This window comes from Ylistrum balloti, unplaced genomic scaffold, assembly GCF_031769215.1.
Source record: "Ylistrum balloti isolate Yb309-2 unplaced genomic scaffold, AGI_CSIRO_Ybal_v1 Utg370388, whole genome shotgun sequence".
Classification (NCBI taxonomy): domain Eukaryota; kingdom Metazoa; phylum Mollusca; class Bivalvia; order Pectinida; family Pectinidae; genus Ylistrum; species Ylistrum balloti.
The window spans coordinates 1,195,351-1,210,980 of record NW_026782269.1 but is presented as its reverse complement, the minus strand read 5'-3'; the positions used below and the strand labels follow the sequence as shown (position 1 = coordinate 1,210,980).

The following is a 15,630-nucleotide window of genomic DNA, read 5'->3' as shown; positions in this document are numbered from 1 at the left end:
AAATAACACGTTTTTAAACGGATTATTGTGAGATTGATATTAATCAGATTTTTGCCAATGAAATATAGAGAAATATCTCATTGAAAAAAGTGTTATTCTTCTCTAGTGAAAAATAACACTTAGAAATAACAAATCATGATTTCCGGTACAAAAACAAAAACCAAGAAAAAAAACCCCACAAAACCAGTGACCTGAAAGCGTTGTTTACTAGTAACTAACACGGCATTCAATTTCCTGGTAAACTTTTATTTCCATGAAAGTCAGCAAACAATGCAACACGAATAACCTTCTCAGACATCGAACTTAATCCCCCAACCAGGCTTATTGGATGTGGAGCAAACACCTTAGACATATCAAAAGGATGTGTGTCAACAGCGACAGCTGTAGGTTGATGCCATATTGTCAGCCGCGTAGTAACTAGTCACAGGTTTAACTCTCCGAACCTTTTACGGGAATTTTCCTATTTGTGACATAAATAAGTTACATTTCCTATATGAATATAAAAATAAATTTACATTGAGATTTGTTTTTGTGTTAACATAGTTTTTCGCGTACGGCGAAGTTATAATGAGTGAGTAGTGTCCGCGAATAACATAGTCAGCTTTCTCCTTGTATATCTCTTCAAAATATTCCATTAATTCACCTATTTTGTTTGTGAGAATGTAATAAATAGAATATTTAATAGTGTCTCCAGTAATAACAAATATATTTCACTAGTGTGTCTAATACGTTTTGTAAATTTCACGAGTGCGCGAAGATATTAAGATATTAGACACTCTTGTGAAATATATTTATTGCCAAAGACACTATGAGATATCCTCTCCTTACATCAAATATAAACGCGAAAGGTCCGTACTCTTATAATAAACTTGCAATCCTGAGATTGTGAATTTGAAGCATGATTAGCAAATATGTCGACATCAGAAAAAATGAGTCATGTGTCCGAAAGGTTTGTCTCTTTATCGGGCCTACATATTATCAGGAAACATATGTTAGTGTTTTAGACCGTAAGGTTCAGTACACCAGTCCCTTATCTTCAAACACAATAGTGTAAATTTTATACAAATCTCTTACAATGGGATAAAGAAATACAAACCTGTGTTTCCCTGTCATTTTAGATTATAGATCGCAAATCGTTTCTAAAATTATTAATCGAATGTATTTAATCTACGCTGAAAAAATGTATGCTGGGCAGTGTGTTCACGTATTACCACTCTGAGCATAGTTTTTTCACGGAATTCATGAGTATCTTTAAAATCACATTCCAGTTAATGGAAATTTTCTTTTCATCTCTTAAACCCTTTCTGAATATCGATTTATTGTTTCTATCATCACTTTCAAATTTGAGTGGAGACATGGAAATCATCGTCCAGACAGACTATTCGTTTTCACTGATAGAAGCAAAGCCCAGCGTTAATTTCATTCTAGCATGGCTCACAATGGAATTACTATGTATAGAATGTTGTGTACGATTAAATAAATATTCCCAGTTGTGTCAAATCAGCCCTCATAATGAATGGCCTTGCATGCAGTAATTGTGTTGTGAAATCGGTAATCCTGTCAGTGTTGTGATGTACTATCTCGTAAACGTAAACATAAACAAGATCATGTTCACTGATATGCGCGCCGTTTATGTTTGCAACAAGGAAACGGCTCCTTGTACACACTAGTCACACTTTATTTTCCTCTCGGTTATCTGACATGTACACATTTGATTAATTGTTCTATCATGCGCCTTTTTAACAGACAACCCGGAAGAAAATGACTTGTTACTACGGTGCGGTACATGTGTATGTCGATCGAATCGAACCATAACAATATGTACCAGGCACATGTAGATCAATGCGAGATTTTTTTGGGGGGAATCAAAATTTAAAAGGCCGTGTTATATTTCATTGTTCATATTGTAAAACACTTATAAAAAAGTAGGCTGTTGACGGCTATATGGTGTCGTTAAATGACTTACTAATTATAAAAGCTGACATCTTTGGTATTTTTAGGCCTAATGCAGTAAGGGTACACTATGAAAAACTACAACTTTCCTTGTATTTCGTAGCGTAACCAAACTGACTGTTGCTGTACATAATTACACTTCAGGAGAATGGTGAAATAGCACGAATGGTTTCCTTTCAAAGAAATGCTTCAGGATTAAAGGGAGGCAATCCCTGTTCTCTTGTCGGCTGATGTCATTCTGTTAAAAGATACGGTAACAAGATGTTTAAACAATAATTGTTGATAGTTATATTTTTTTCTGAATGTTCAGTTTTAAGATGAAATTATTATCACTTCATAGGGCAATAATAACAAAAAATAAAAATAAGTTATGTAAAAATATTAAAAAAAAACTTTGATAATAATCCATGTCTGGAGGAAGTCGCCATCCCCGACTTTGATACAGTCTATGTCTGGAGGAGTTCGCCATCCCCGACTTTGTTACAGTCTATGTCTGGAGCAGGTCACCATCCCCGACTTTGTTACAGTCTATGTCTGGAGGAGGTCGCCATCCTTTAGTTTGATACAGTCTATGTCTGGAGGAAGTCGCTATCCCCGACTTTGTTACAGTCTATGTCTGGAGCAGGTCGCCATCCCCGACTTTGTTACAGTCTATGTCTGAAGGAGGTCGCCATCCTTTACTTTGATACAGTCTATGTCTGGAGGAAGTCGCCATCCCCGACTTTGTTATAGTCTATGTCTGGAGGAGGTCGTCATCCCCGACTTCGTTACAGTCTATGTCTGGAGGAAGTCGCCATCCCCGACTTTGTTAAAGTCTATGTCTGGAGGAGGTCTTCATCCCCGACTTTGTTACAGTCTATGTATGGAGGAAGTCGCCATCCCCGACTTTGTTACAGTCTATGTCTGGAGGAGGTCGTCATCCCCGACTTTGTTACAGTCTATGTCTGGAGGAGGTCGCCATACCCGACTTTGATACAGTCTATGTCTGGAGCAGGTCGCCATCCCCGACTTTGTTACAGTCTATGTCTGGAGGAGGTCGCCATCCTTTACTTTGATACAGTCTATGTCTGGAGGAAGTCGCTATCCCCGACTTTGTTACGGTCTATGTCTGGAGGAGGTCGCCATCCCCGACTTTGTTATAGTCTATGTCTGGAGGAGGTTGTCATCTCTGACTTCGTTACAGTCTATGTCTGGAGGAAGTCGCCATCCCCGACTTTGTTATAGTCTATGTCTGGAGGAAGTCGGCATCCCCGACTTTGTTATAGTCTATGTCTGGAGGAAGTCGGCATCCCCGACTTTGTTATAGTCTATGTCTGGAGGAGGTCGTCATCCCCGACTTTGTTATAGTCTGTGTCTGGAGGAGGTCGCCATCCCCGACTTTGTTACAGTCTATGTCTGGAGGAAGTCGCCATCCCCGACTTCATTATAGTCTATGTCTAGAGAAGTCGTCATCCCCGACTTTGTTATAGTATATGTCTGGAAGAGTTCGCCATCCCCGACTTTGTTACAGTGTAAGTCTGGAGGAGGTCGCCATCCTTTACTTTGTTATAGTCTATGTCTGGAGGAGGTCGCCATCCCCGACTTTGTTACAGTCGATGTATGGAGGAAGTCGCCATCCCCGACTTTGTTATAGTCTATTTCTGGAGGAGTTCGCCATCCCTGACTTTGTTATAGTCTATCTCTGGAAGAGGTCGCCATCCCCGACTTTGTTATAGTCTATGTCTGGAGGAGCTCGCCATCCCCGACTTTGTTACAGTCTATGTCTGGAGAAGGTCGCCATCCCCGACTTTGTTATAGTCTATGTCTGGAGCAGGTCGCCATCCCCGACTTTGTTATAGTCTATGTCTGGAGGAGGTCGCCATCCCCGACTTTGTTATAGTCTATGTCTGGAGGAGTTCGCCATCCCCGACTTTGTTACAGTCGATGTATGGAGGAAGTCGCCATCCCCGACTTTGTTATAGTCTATGTCTGGAGGAAGTCGCCATCCTTTACTTTGGTATAGTCTATTTCTGGAGGAGGTCGCCATCCCCGATTTTGTTATAGTCTATGTCTGGCAGAGGGCGCCATCCCCGACTTTGTTACAGTCTATGTCTGGAGGAAGTCGCCATCCTTAACTTTGTTACAGTCTATGTCTGGAGAAGGTCGCCATCCTTTACTTTGTTATAGTCTATGTCTGGAGGAGGTCGCCATCCCCGACTTTGTTACAGTCTATGTCTGGAGGAGGTCGCCATCCTTTACTTTGTTACAGTCTATGTCTGGAGCAGGTCGCCATCCCCGACTTTGTTACAGTCTATGTCTGGAGGAGGTCGCCATCCTTTACTTTGTTACAGTCTATGTCTGGAGCAGGTCGCCATCCCCGACTTTGTTACAGTCTATGTCTGGAGGAGGTCGCCATCCTTTACTTTGTTACAGTCTATGTCTGGAGGAGGTCGCCATCCCCGACTTTGTTACAGTCTATGTCTGGAGGAGGTCGCCATCCTTTGCTTTGTTACAGTCTATGTCTGGAGGAGTTCGCCATCCCCGACTTTGTTACAGTATGTGTCACTTTGATTAACGTGTATTGAGATGTAGAGAGTAATGTCCTGTGTTGAGGGAAGATGATGATGCACGCCGGAAGTTTACAGCATGAATATCACACGTGTAGCTTGTAAACGTTAACTTATTCATATAAAGTCATACTGATGTGATTTAACGAATAGAAAATCGTGAAGATATCAGAAGACCTTGAAGTGAATTACAACTTAACGAATCTGTCAAAATATCACAAGGTATGATCATTAACAACTATTTTTATTGTCAATTTTATCATATCCCTTATGAGCATATACATACACAAGTGGTATGATATTAGGTTGGCGAAATTTAATATGTTGTCATATCATTTGGTTTACAACGTTATGTTGTGTTTTATTAACTCATTATGTATATATCAATTAGTCTATGACAAAAGGTTATTAAGTTTGTTAAAATGAATGACTTTGTCCTACTTCCAACAGCACAGGGGTTAAATGTGATAGAATTTTTAATTTTCTTATTTCAATTTTAATGGGTTTCTCTGAACAACCAGAAATCAATAGTTCTGCTTTTTTTTATTACTCTCATTAAATTCAGTTATCGATGTGTCACCAAGTTTATACGTTAGCACGTTTAACATATACCCTCTGTCTAGTTACATATACACTCCATTTCGATTCCGTATTATCTGGATCTGGAAATGACATGAGTGTATTGAGCATACCATTAAGAAACCACTTATGTTAAATGGGTTTAAAAAACACTCGATCAAAATGTCACATCTATATGTAGCTACTGTACATATGCATCACACACATCAACGTATTTTTACATGGTGATAAAAACACTGCATATACGAGTGACACATCTGCAGTATAGTAGCTATATCTATGTTGTAATGCTTAGAAACTTGCTTCAGCATCTTATCAGAATACCACTTAATACTTTTGTATAATCTGAAAACCCTAGCAGTACTACAGTTTTTTTCTCTTTATTTTGTCTATATGTAGCCACCAAGCTTTCAGGGGCGTATTGGTGTGTAAGACATTTTGCTTTTGTGGTACCGATTTTGAAACCTCAACGATAAATTACTCTGAACCATTAATACTTTACTCAACAACAAAGTGATAAATATTTGTTATAGCAATATCAGATACATTTCTCATCTATAGTTCGTTTGGTGTTTTACCGTATTTCTTCATTAGACGTGCCGTAATGTTAGTGCACGCCAAACAGTCACTGCTAATTTTACATTTAGAGAAGATTGCAGCATTAAAATCTGGTGACAAACGATGAATGGTAATTAATGTGATCATTGTGTGTTTTCCATATCGTTCAGACCACTTAATGTTATATACGTATATGACAATATTATTTTCTAAAAGTAAACAATAAGGCCACCCTGAAAATGTTAGGAATGTAGGCCTATACATTAAATGTGTTGTTGTCACACTATAGTTTTTAATCGTTGATTATATTAATCGATTACAGGTTTATTGTACCCAAGGACTCTAGTTAAATAGAAATCAGTGCACATATACTGGACACTATCTGATATATATTCTGATATATATGTGTATTCCACGCTATGCATGTAAATGTGCAGTCATCAGCTAAACAGTACTGAAGTGCATGCAGTAAGACGTTCTAGACCCGGAAGTGGTTATATACTAACGCATCGATACAGTGTCGAACATTGTGTTGTAGAGCTTGCTGTTTACGAATGTCTACTAGGACGTTGATATTGAAAAAGGTGTGTACGTACACGTGTCCACTATACATGTGTATATTGATTCAGTCATAGCACACGTTCCACGCATCGTTTTCAGTGTGAAGGCGGGGCATCTGGTGAAACTATTACTATTTTTAGAAAAATACTCCAAAGCCGGGTATTGTTACCTGCTCGCCGGTTGAGAGAACTAAACAACAGGTATGTGATTTCGAAATTTTCTTTACTGGGAACTGAGTTCAATATGATGTGATTTGTATCACCTGGATGTTCCGTAACCAGTTACCAAGCTTTTAATTACCAACGTCCTCCTGTACAAACCTAGTTTTATATGCTTATACAAGCCGTGTGTGTGTGTGTGTGTGTGTGTGCTGTGTGTGTATATTTGTGTGTTTCTGAACCATTTAAAAACATATACTTTGTATCATACCGCGTCTCTCTTGTGCATTGGATATTGATAACAATATCGACATTATGAGTTTGCACTGGATGTAAATAAATATCTATATGCTATAATGAAGCCCATAGTCGCCAAGTCGGAATGCTGTGATCAATTAATCAATGTAAATTATATGGTAACTGGTGTTTTAATTTCTTTTAAATGCCGTTAAAATTTTGAACTGTCACAATATATATATACTTGCACTTAGATACTAAATATATAGTTATACGCTTGCTGGCGTGTCTATACTGAACGGGTGTTTGATAAATAGGATGCGGTATTGTGTTAACGATGTCTTAAATGAACTTGTATTCGTTTCGTGTATTCATTCATCCGTTATATGCAAGTGTTCATTATTTCACTGCTATGATAGACGACAGAACATATTTTCGTAACAGACACCTGGGGAGGAATTAGTTATCTAAAAATAGGTACCAATTCCGACGTTTATCATTTTTGACAATTCCACATAAACTAAAAATCAATGATAGCAAATTTAAAAAAGACACAAGTGTGTCTAAACGGTCACCTGACTCGTCTCAACTCAAATTAGATTTCAAAGAGTCAAAACGCTAAAAGTTATGTTCAAATCGCTCCCACTTTCAGCTCTTTCGAGATTTTAAAAATGCAAGACTGTATACAAAGTATAATTAAAATTTGTTAATATTTACTCAAGTTATCGTTTTCAAATGGTCCAATAGAAATGAAATTAAGAACAGCTCAACTATGTGAGTTAAAATTGAATCAGTCCCACAGCCGAACTCATCCGAGATCTTGACTATACGAGACTTCATACTTAAAAAAAATAAAAAATCTGTTCATACTTACCTAATTAAGTCTTCGTGTTCACAAGGCCAAAAAGTAATAAAATAACAAAGAGCTTAACTATGTAAGTTAAAATTGAATCTGTTCTATTGTCTAACTTATTCGAGGTCTTAAGTTATCATATTCGCAAGGTTCAATATTAATAAAGCTGTAAAGGTACTCTTTATATTACGATCGAAACGGCCCGAAATATTATTGATGTAAAGCCAGATACCAAATTTCATTAAAAGATGTTAATATTTTATCTAAGTTATCGTGTTCACAAGGTCCACGTTAATAAAACTGTAAAGAGCCATAACATCTGTAATTACACATGACTCGGTAAGATGGTCGAAATCATATGATATTAAATTGATATAAGACTGCATACTAAGATTCATTAAAGTATGTATATATTAACTCAAGTTTTCCCGTTCACAAGTTTCAATGGTAGTAAAGCTGCATAGCTTTTTCTCGCATGATTGCAAGATACATTGCATATTTGTTAACTGTGTTCTCTGAGAAGTTCAACAGCTGAATTTGTCCAGTTCAGAACTGTCTATACTGCAATAATAAGATATATCATGTTATCTCATCCATTCATACTTACTACTACTACTACTACTACTACTGCTAATTACTGGTAGAATATCCAATCAATTATAAGTATAATGATAAACTGACATCAATGATAATAATTATCGGTCAGTTAATTTCACGAGCCTTATGTGGGTCACTTGCTACATTCAGATAGTCATTAATAATGTATGCAGAGTTACTGGCCTTGGGATCACTCTTGCTTTCTTAGAGTGGCAAGGTAAGAGTTCAACAAAATAACACAATGCTTGCCAATATCTATGTCTTCTGTTGTCGATCTCTGCTGTAAAATACCCCGAAATACGTAGATGATGGTAGTTACAGAGCTTTAAATAGGCGATATAACCTGACGAATTCTAGAGTTACCGAACTTCTCTCTCTCTCTGTATGTTTATGTCTAATGCCTTCAAGATATGCCAAATATCTTTACTTCAACTTTTTTTACTTAAATATTTCTTAAGAATCAACTTCATTTTGACAATTTCGTTCATCATCGAACTATTGTTATAGGCGAGACGTAACAGTCTTTAACTGTGGCCCGATTACTTGATCACATAAATGCTACATGCTCGAAGTGTATTCGGGATACCGCTAACACTCCGGGAACACTAGAAGGCTCTTTGAAGATTTGCATATACATGTATAAGTACATATGATAATGATCATGTGTATTATTCAGCTAGTGGTTTGGACTTAAGGACAGAATTTAGTATCTAACTATGACAATGCAAAGTGGATAATATTTGCATAAATTACCATCACAAATGATTGACGATTTCTATTTTATAGACAACTGTGAATAAAACATTTACTGAAAAATGCAATCAATATTTACGCGGGCCAGGGTTATTGGGTCCAGTTTTGTCGGGCCAGGGTTGTCGGGGCCAGGGTTAGTTATCAATAAGCGCAATGTAGCGGAGAAAAGTCGTATTGAACAGAGGCAGTTAGTATTGTCTACCTTACTCTATACCAAAAGGAGTAGGTGGAGCTTATATGATATAAACACGTGCAAATGATTGAATTGTTGTCGTTTCTTAATATTTCTTTTTTAAAAATCAATATAACGGATTTTATTTACTGATTACGAATACATATTTCATGTCACAATATATTTATATACATTACACGCCTTTTTAACCATTGGAACCACGTTTATGTAAGGTGTAATTATTTGTGGCAGTACAAAGAGCAGTCGGTTTGAAGTATTTATATTAGAATAAATGTATATATTTTAATAGTTAGATAATATAAAATGAAAGAATAGCTAAATTTCAAAGTTATTTGTATCGATAAGTTGTGTCCCTACAAAGAGTTTAATCTCGGTGTTACTACATGTATGTAGTTGAAGTCACGTCCCATGTACGGAGTAGTAGTATCACATTACTACAATAATGTGGAATTACTTGATTGTATCATGTAGCAAGGGTAATGACCCGTCAAATGTTCAATCACAGAATGACTACTTTGTTTCTATATCTGATGCTGAGACCGGCATGCCGACTGTAGAATTAAGTTTGACTCTTGAATTTCTGACATACCGTTTAACATAAGTGGCATCATGGACTTACAATGGACGTATATACATCCCTGGGCGTACTAAAGGCCTTAAACATTGATAAGGGTGATAAGGTGTCATTCGTAAATCAAAATTTACCCTTAACAGAAATACATTAAATGGAATATATAAATCTTTTATTCGTCTAGCCCTTGAATATTGCTGTGAACTTTAGGATGGTTGTTTTGCCGAGGCAGAAAGTTTAGAAAAATTACAACTCGAAGCTAGCCTTATTATCCCTTTTATAAAGCAGAAAATCGCTTTATACTGAAACGGGTTGGGAACCCTTATCCCATCAGCGAGCTCATCGAAAACTTCAAATACACAATAATATTACTACTTAATATCTAAATACTTTACTTCCTCTCCTTGTTGCTGATCATTCTCAACACAGTCACCGCAATGCAGAAAACTATATTTTACCTAATAACAGATTAGAATTGTAAATCATATCCCCCTCTATCATAAGACAATGGAATTAATCACCACTGGATATTAGGCATACTGTCTCATTTTCTGTTTTCAGAAATGCTATACGTAACAAAGATTCAATCTACATAACTTGTTTCTATATGTTGACGGAAAATGATATCTTGCACGCCAGATGAAGCAAATGTGCTAGTACATTCAGAAATCGCTTAAATTAGAGGCAACCTTGTGACTGACCGACTTTGTCAGTTGTACTACCTATCGAAAATACTGATATAGTAATTATTATTCAGAACACAGAATTACACTCTTTCATGACCTTAATATTTACATTCCTCATACTGTGAATTTGCTTCAGAGGATACAGGTTTTAGACCCCCCCCTCTCTCTCTCTCTCTCTCTTTCTATCTCTCTCTCTCTCTGAATGCGTGTGTGGGTGTGATTGTATGAGAGTATGAAGTAATGTAATATTGTGGTTGTAAATATGCTATCTTCAGTTTTGCTTATATGTGTGGGTGTGATTTATTGTAGGGAAATGACTTTTGTATAAGTTGTAAATCCTGTGCCAATCCCTTTAATAAAAATTCTTCTTAAATAATAAAAGAAATAATATGAAAAAATGACTGAATTTCAAAGATATCATTTTTCCCTTGATTTGTGCCCCTGTTGAGCGTCGAGTCCCACGTGTATGTAGTTGAGGACGCGTTCCACTGAAAGAAGGCGCAAACGTAGTAGTTTCAGGTTGCTTCTCAATAATTCAGATAGTATCATGTAGCATGGGCAACGATCCGTAATTTACTATCACAGGATCTTCGCTTGCTTTTACCAACTCGCAACGAGGAATAAAGAAAAAATAACCTAGAGCATTTGAATTTATTCATTCACTCAAACATAAGCAATAATCTTCGTTGCACATTAGCATGGGCAGGTGTGTGCAAGTGTCTGACTGAATATGGGAGAGAAAAAACAACACTAAACCGTCGTGCAACTCGATACTAAATCAATTTTATAAATAATACAATACTACTTTTCATTTGCATTGGTTTTTCTTCCAATAACAGTTGGTTGGCCGCCGACGACAGGTCACTAGCTGTAAGTGGTTTTACCTTGCGGGGTAGTCAAGCAGTACAACATCGAAAACGTAACTAATGTAAAAATACATCTGAAATAATTCCCATATAGACAAGTTTCTTTCATTAACATATGATTGCCATGTTAACTAGTGAATATACTTGTGTAATACTTTACGTACGTAATGCTGTTGTGACATGAGAAAGTTTAGATAATGAAATGATGTCATACACTAATTGCCGTGTGACTACAGATATCGAGTCGAAATCGTTTTCTACCATGTTTGTCTGAAAAGTCGATCATGTGATGAAGGATCGTACATGAGATTCTATTTGATGTGCGATTCAGATTTATAAAATTCGTCACTGTTTTTTTTTTCTATTTTAGCCCGCCAAAGGCTCACAAAAAAATCCAAAGACTCGTTTCATATTTTAAAGCAAATATGCACTGGAAATCCAAATGAAATCCTATATTTGATAACGAACTCCTGAACATTATGTTTAGATTTGTATTGTTGAAAAAATAAAATAATGTCACGAGTACTATGATAATGGAGAACAAGTATGTCTTACCTGGAGTTTCGATATTCTGTTACACTGTTTACAATACATCACATGAACGTGTACATGATTTCTGTTTTATTTTATCGTTATGATAATATCTAATATCTCGGATTAGCCGTGCAGCAGCTCATAATCCCCGTATATCACGGTACTCTGCGGTTTACCGGATAGTGTTATTTCGCAGCGACAATCTGCCACGACAAAAACACTTTGTAAGAACATCCGTGTAATTACTTGTTAGACAAGCTGTATTCAGTAAATCGTTAATCATCGATGATACAGGATGTTAATTTGGTATGTATAATGCCACCTCGAATCATGACTCGGATTCCGACAGGTGATATTATGTAGTTCGTGATCGTTAATTTTTTTTTATTCGTGTCGTTATTTAAACTAAAAAATATATTCTATATGTCTTTGTACGTCCAATCGTGGGGAATTCATTTAATCATTTCGAATGAACACGATTTTATGTTAAAATGACATGCAGACATGACTGCATACATTTCACGGGTGCTCGAGGCGTACCTATGATATAAACAATATGTGAACGGGAGACGTTTAGTACAAACATTACCATTATACTTCAACTGGAGTATTGATCATACAAAGCTTGTTACCGTAGATAGGCTATGGGCTGTATCTACTGTATGTTTAGTTTAGTTTCCTCGGGCTACACACTACTATGTGACGAGTTGATACCTTCAGAAAAAGTCAAAGCTCGCTACAGATAACATATTTTGTCAAATTATCGTCTCTTTCAGGCTGATGTTGTAGACCCAAACTATCCTGCTTCTGTTGTTTCTGATGGTGGGGTGCTTTGCAAACATGGTAGACAACAATCAACAGGTATGCTATATTGGACAAACTAGATGTACATTCAGAATTGTTGTTAATGATGATACTAATCATTGTTATTAGGCCTGATCGTATGTCCAACCGACCGGCATATTTTATGTATTGATTTTAGTACGAGTTTGTTCCTTAGAGAATTATCGGTTATATCTCTTAATCAAGGAAACCTTTAGTGATCGTTTGATAAAATCATAATTTTGTACATAGTAATTTCCGGGATTTATGGATTTTTCCGAACATCTAAATAATTGTTCCGACACAAGAAATCAGAGTTTCTTCGTCAAGAATAAACATCAGATCCTCAACTGACCTTACACTCCAAAGTTTGGTTGTGTCGTCCATCCGATGTCATTTTATCTATCTAGTGAATTCATCATCGAAAATGTTGTCCGGAAAAAAAACATCACCAGTATGGCACTGTATTGCAATGTGCTTATTTTGTAAGAAAAATGAGTACATACATATCAGTTAAGTGTAATAATAGAATTACGAAATTGTACATATGATATTTACTACACGGGGAGGAAGTTTATCTGAAATGCATGGATCAGTATCTGAAAGTCTACCTCTTGAGAAAGAAAACATTGGTTTTGGCCTAATATGATAGCATGCTAACAAATAATAGTTTCTTGAACACCTCAGACATTAGACGAACGGAGCACAAGAGGAGAAATAGGAATCATTTTATTAAATCATGATGTCGTTACATGAAATTATTTCTTGATGCAAAATCTTCACACAATAAAAATATGTCAAGAGTTTTGCACTTCACACATGTATCTGGTGTCCTAACGATATATAAAATCTGGATGTCCATATTAGTGAGTTACATATTGTGTTTGACCACTTTCAGTAAAGTTTCGATACCATTATTTCTATCACAAAAACGTCATACTTTATATCAATCTAAAAATTGTAATGCATTAAAGAAAATTATTAAATGTCCGGAAAATTAACTATTTAATATAGCTTTCACAGTATTTGCATCTTTTCTTAAATTTTAATTTTGGAAATGAAAAAGTAGGAATTATGTTTTTGTTAGCATATTGCTACACTCGGTTTTCTCCATGTCTTTTTACAGATGGAAGAAATGAAGGCAGTTCCTAATAGGGATGCAATGTCAGAGGTGAAGACGCGGTCATTGGAAGGATGGGACCGCAGTGTCCCGTGGATAATTAGAGCTATGATCGCAGTTTTGGTTTGTGTTTCTATAATGAATTTGGATACACTACAGACATGGTTGGACAATGCTTGGGGTTATCTGCTGTCGACATGGACTTTCAACTCGGTGTATTTTGAATCTTGGCATGCAACGTTGACCTATGCGGTGATGATCCCGATTTATCCGTATGCCTTGCATTACATGACATTTTTGGACAGGTACAAGGTACATCCTTCGGTGACGTATGTACACACAACAACGAAGGACATACTCGTGGAGGCCGTTATATACCTAACTCCTTTAATGCTACTAGACACGTTCACAATTAAGAAATACGTAGGAGTACACCCGTCCATCATGGCGCAAAAACGTCTGAGTTTCATTCAGACGACACGACCACTTCCGATTGCCCCACCAACCGTCGGACAAGTATGCTTTCAACTCATAACCAGTGTCTTATTGTTTGATTTCATGTTTTTCTGTTTCCATCTGCTGTTTCACAAAAATGCATGGCTGTACAAGACAGTGCATGCGTTGCATCACAAACATGATGTCATGCATGGTCGCGTGACAAATTTGCTGACGGTCCAAGAACGGATAACTCTGATTTTGGCCGCGAACTACGCGCTTAGATTCATGGGAAGCCATCCCTTTACAAGAATGTTGTTTGTGCCCGTATTTATTTTTCTTTTGGTAGATAACCATACCGGGTATGATTTTCCATTCGGAATTCATAGAATAGTGCCGTTCAATCTGATGGGAGGACCTGCCGCTCACATGGCTCATCATTTCAAAGGGACAACACATTACCAACCATTCTTTACCTACATGGATACACTTTTGGAAAAATATTATGCTTATTCAAAAAAGTTAAAAGTTTAAAAAATATATAGCAATTAGCAACGGCGATACAGCTGAATGGCGTCACTAAAAATGTCTTTTACCTTCATTCCTCGGATGGGATATTCACACTCGCATATCAGAGAAGTAGTTGAAGTCATCACTGACAAGAGTTAAATACTAGTACTCTGAGGGGCGAGGATTAAAGGGCTGACGAAATAAGGGCCGTGGTTTTTGAAATCCAGATGTGATGTTTCGTTTCAGATGTATTTTTGATCTCATTGACACATATTAAAAAGAATCGCACACATACAGACAAAAAATGATCAGCTCAGCGCTTAGTCAGTGTCTTCATGTTTTGAACCTAACAAATCCGATCAGTAACCGCGATAAGCTTATTCGATTGTGACCAGACATCGCAAAGGCAAAAAGAAAATGTTAATATCGAGAGCTGTACCGTCGGATTTTGAAGGTGATTATTCTGGAGACTTTGATAGAAAAATATTTGAAAGAATAATTTTATGCTTGAAAGATGTTTATTATATATGTGAAAATTGTATCATATTCAATCAGTTCTGTCGACGGTATCACTTTTTTTTCGTGTTTATTGATATACTCAGGAAAGTTATTGCTTCATCTTTTAAAATAGAATTTTTATATATTTTTTTTATTCTTTTATTTTTATCTGGCGCTCTTTACCCGATATGTAATATCACAGGGACTTGGACCGTGGATATCGTTAAATCCCGGGTATTTAGACTTTTCGTTAAACCCCGGGTGTTAAGACTTTTCGTTAAACCCCGGGTATTTAGACTTTTCGTTAAACCCCGGGTATTTAGATTTTTCGTTAAACCCAGGGTGTTTAGACTTTTCGTTACACCCCGGGTGTTTAGACTTTTCGTTAAACCCCGAGTATTTAGACTTTTCGTTACACCCCGGGTGTTTAGACTTTTCGTTAAACCCCGGGTATTTAAACTTTTCGTTAAACCCCGGGTATTTAGATTTTTCGTTAAACCCCGGGTATTTAGACATTTCGTTAAACCCCGGGTATTTAGACTTTTCGTTAAACCCCGGGTATTTAGACTCAATGTCTCTAATTATGCAGGAATTATAGAA

At 36.8% G+C, this 15,630-nt stretch overlaps 1 protein-coding gene across 1 annotated transcript; it reads left to right on the top strand.

Annotated features, from left to right (window-relative positions):
* Window positions 1-6,298: 6,298 nt before the first annotated feature.
* Window positions 6,299-15,210, top strand: LOC132554258 (cholesterol 25-hydroxylase-like). Its single transcript, XM_060218566.1, has 3 exons — window positions 6,299-6,397; window positions 12,422-12,506; window positions 13,594-15,210. The coding sequence occupies exons 2-3, from the start codon at window positions 12,465-12,467 to the stop codon at window positions 14,554-14,556; spliced, it is 1,005 nt and encodes a 334-aa protein (XP_060074549.1). The 5' UTR covers window positions 6,299-6,397; window positions 12,422-12,464; the 3' UTR covers window positions 14,557-15,210.
* Window positions 15,211-15,630: the final 420 nt, after the last annotated feature.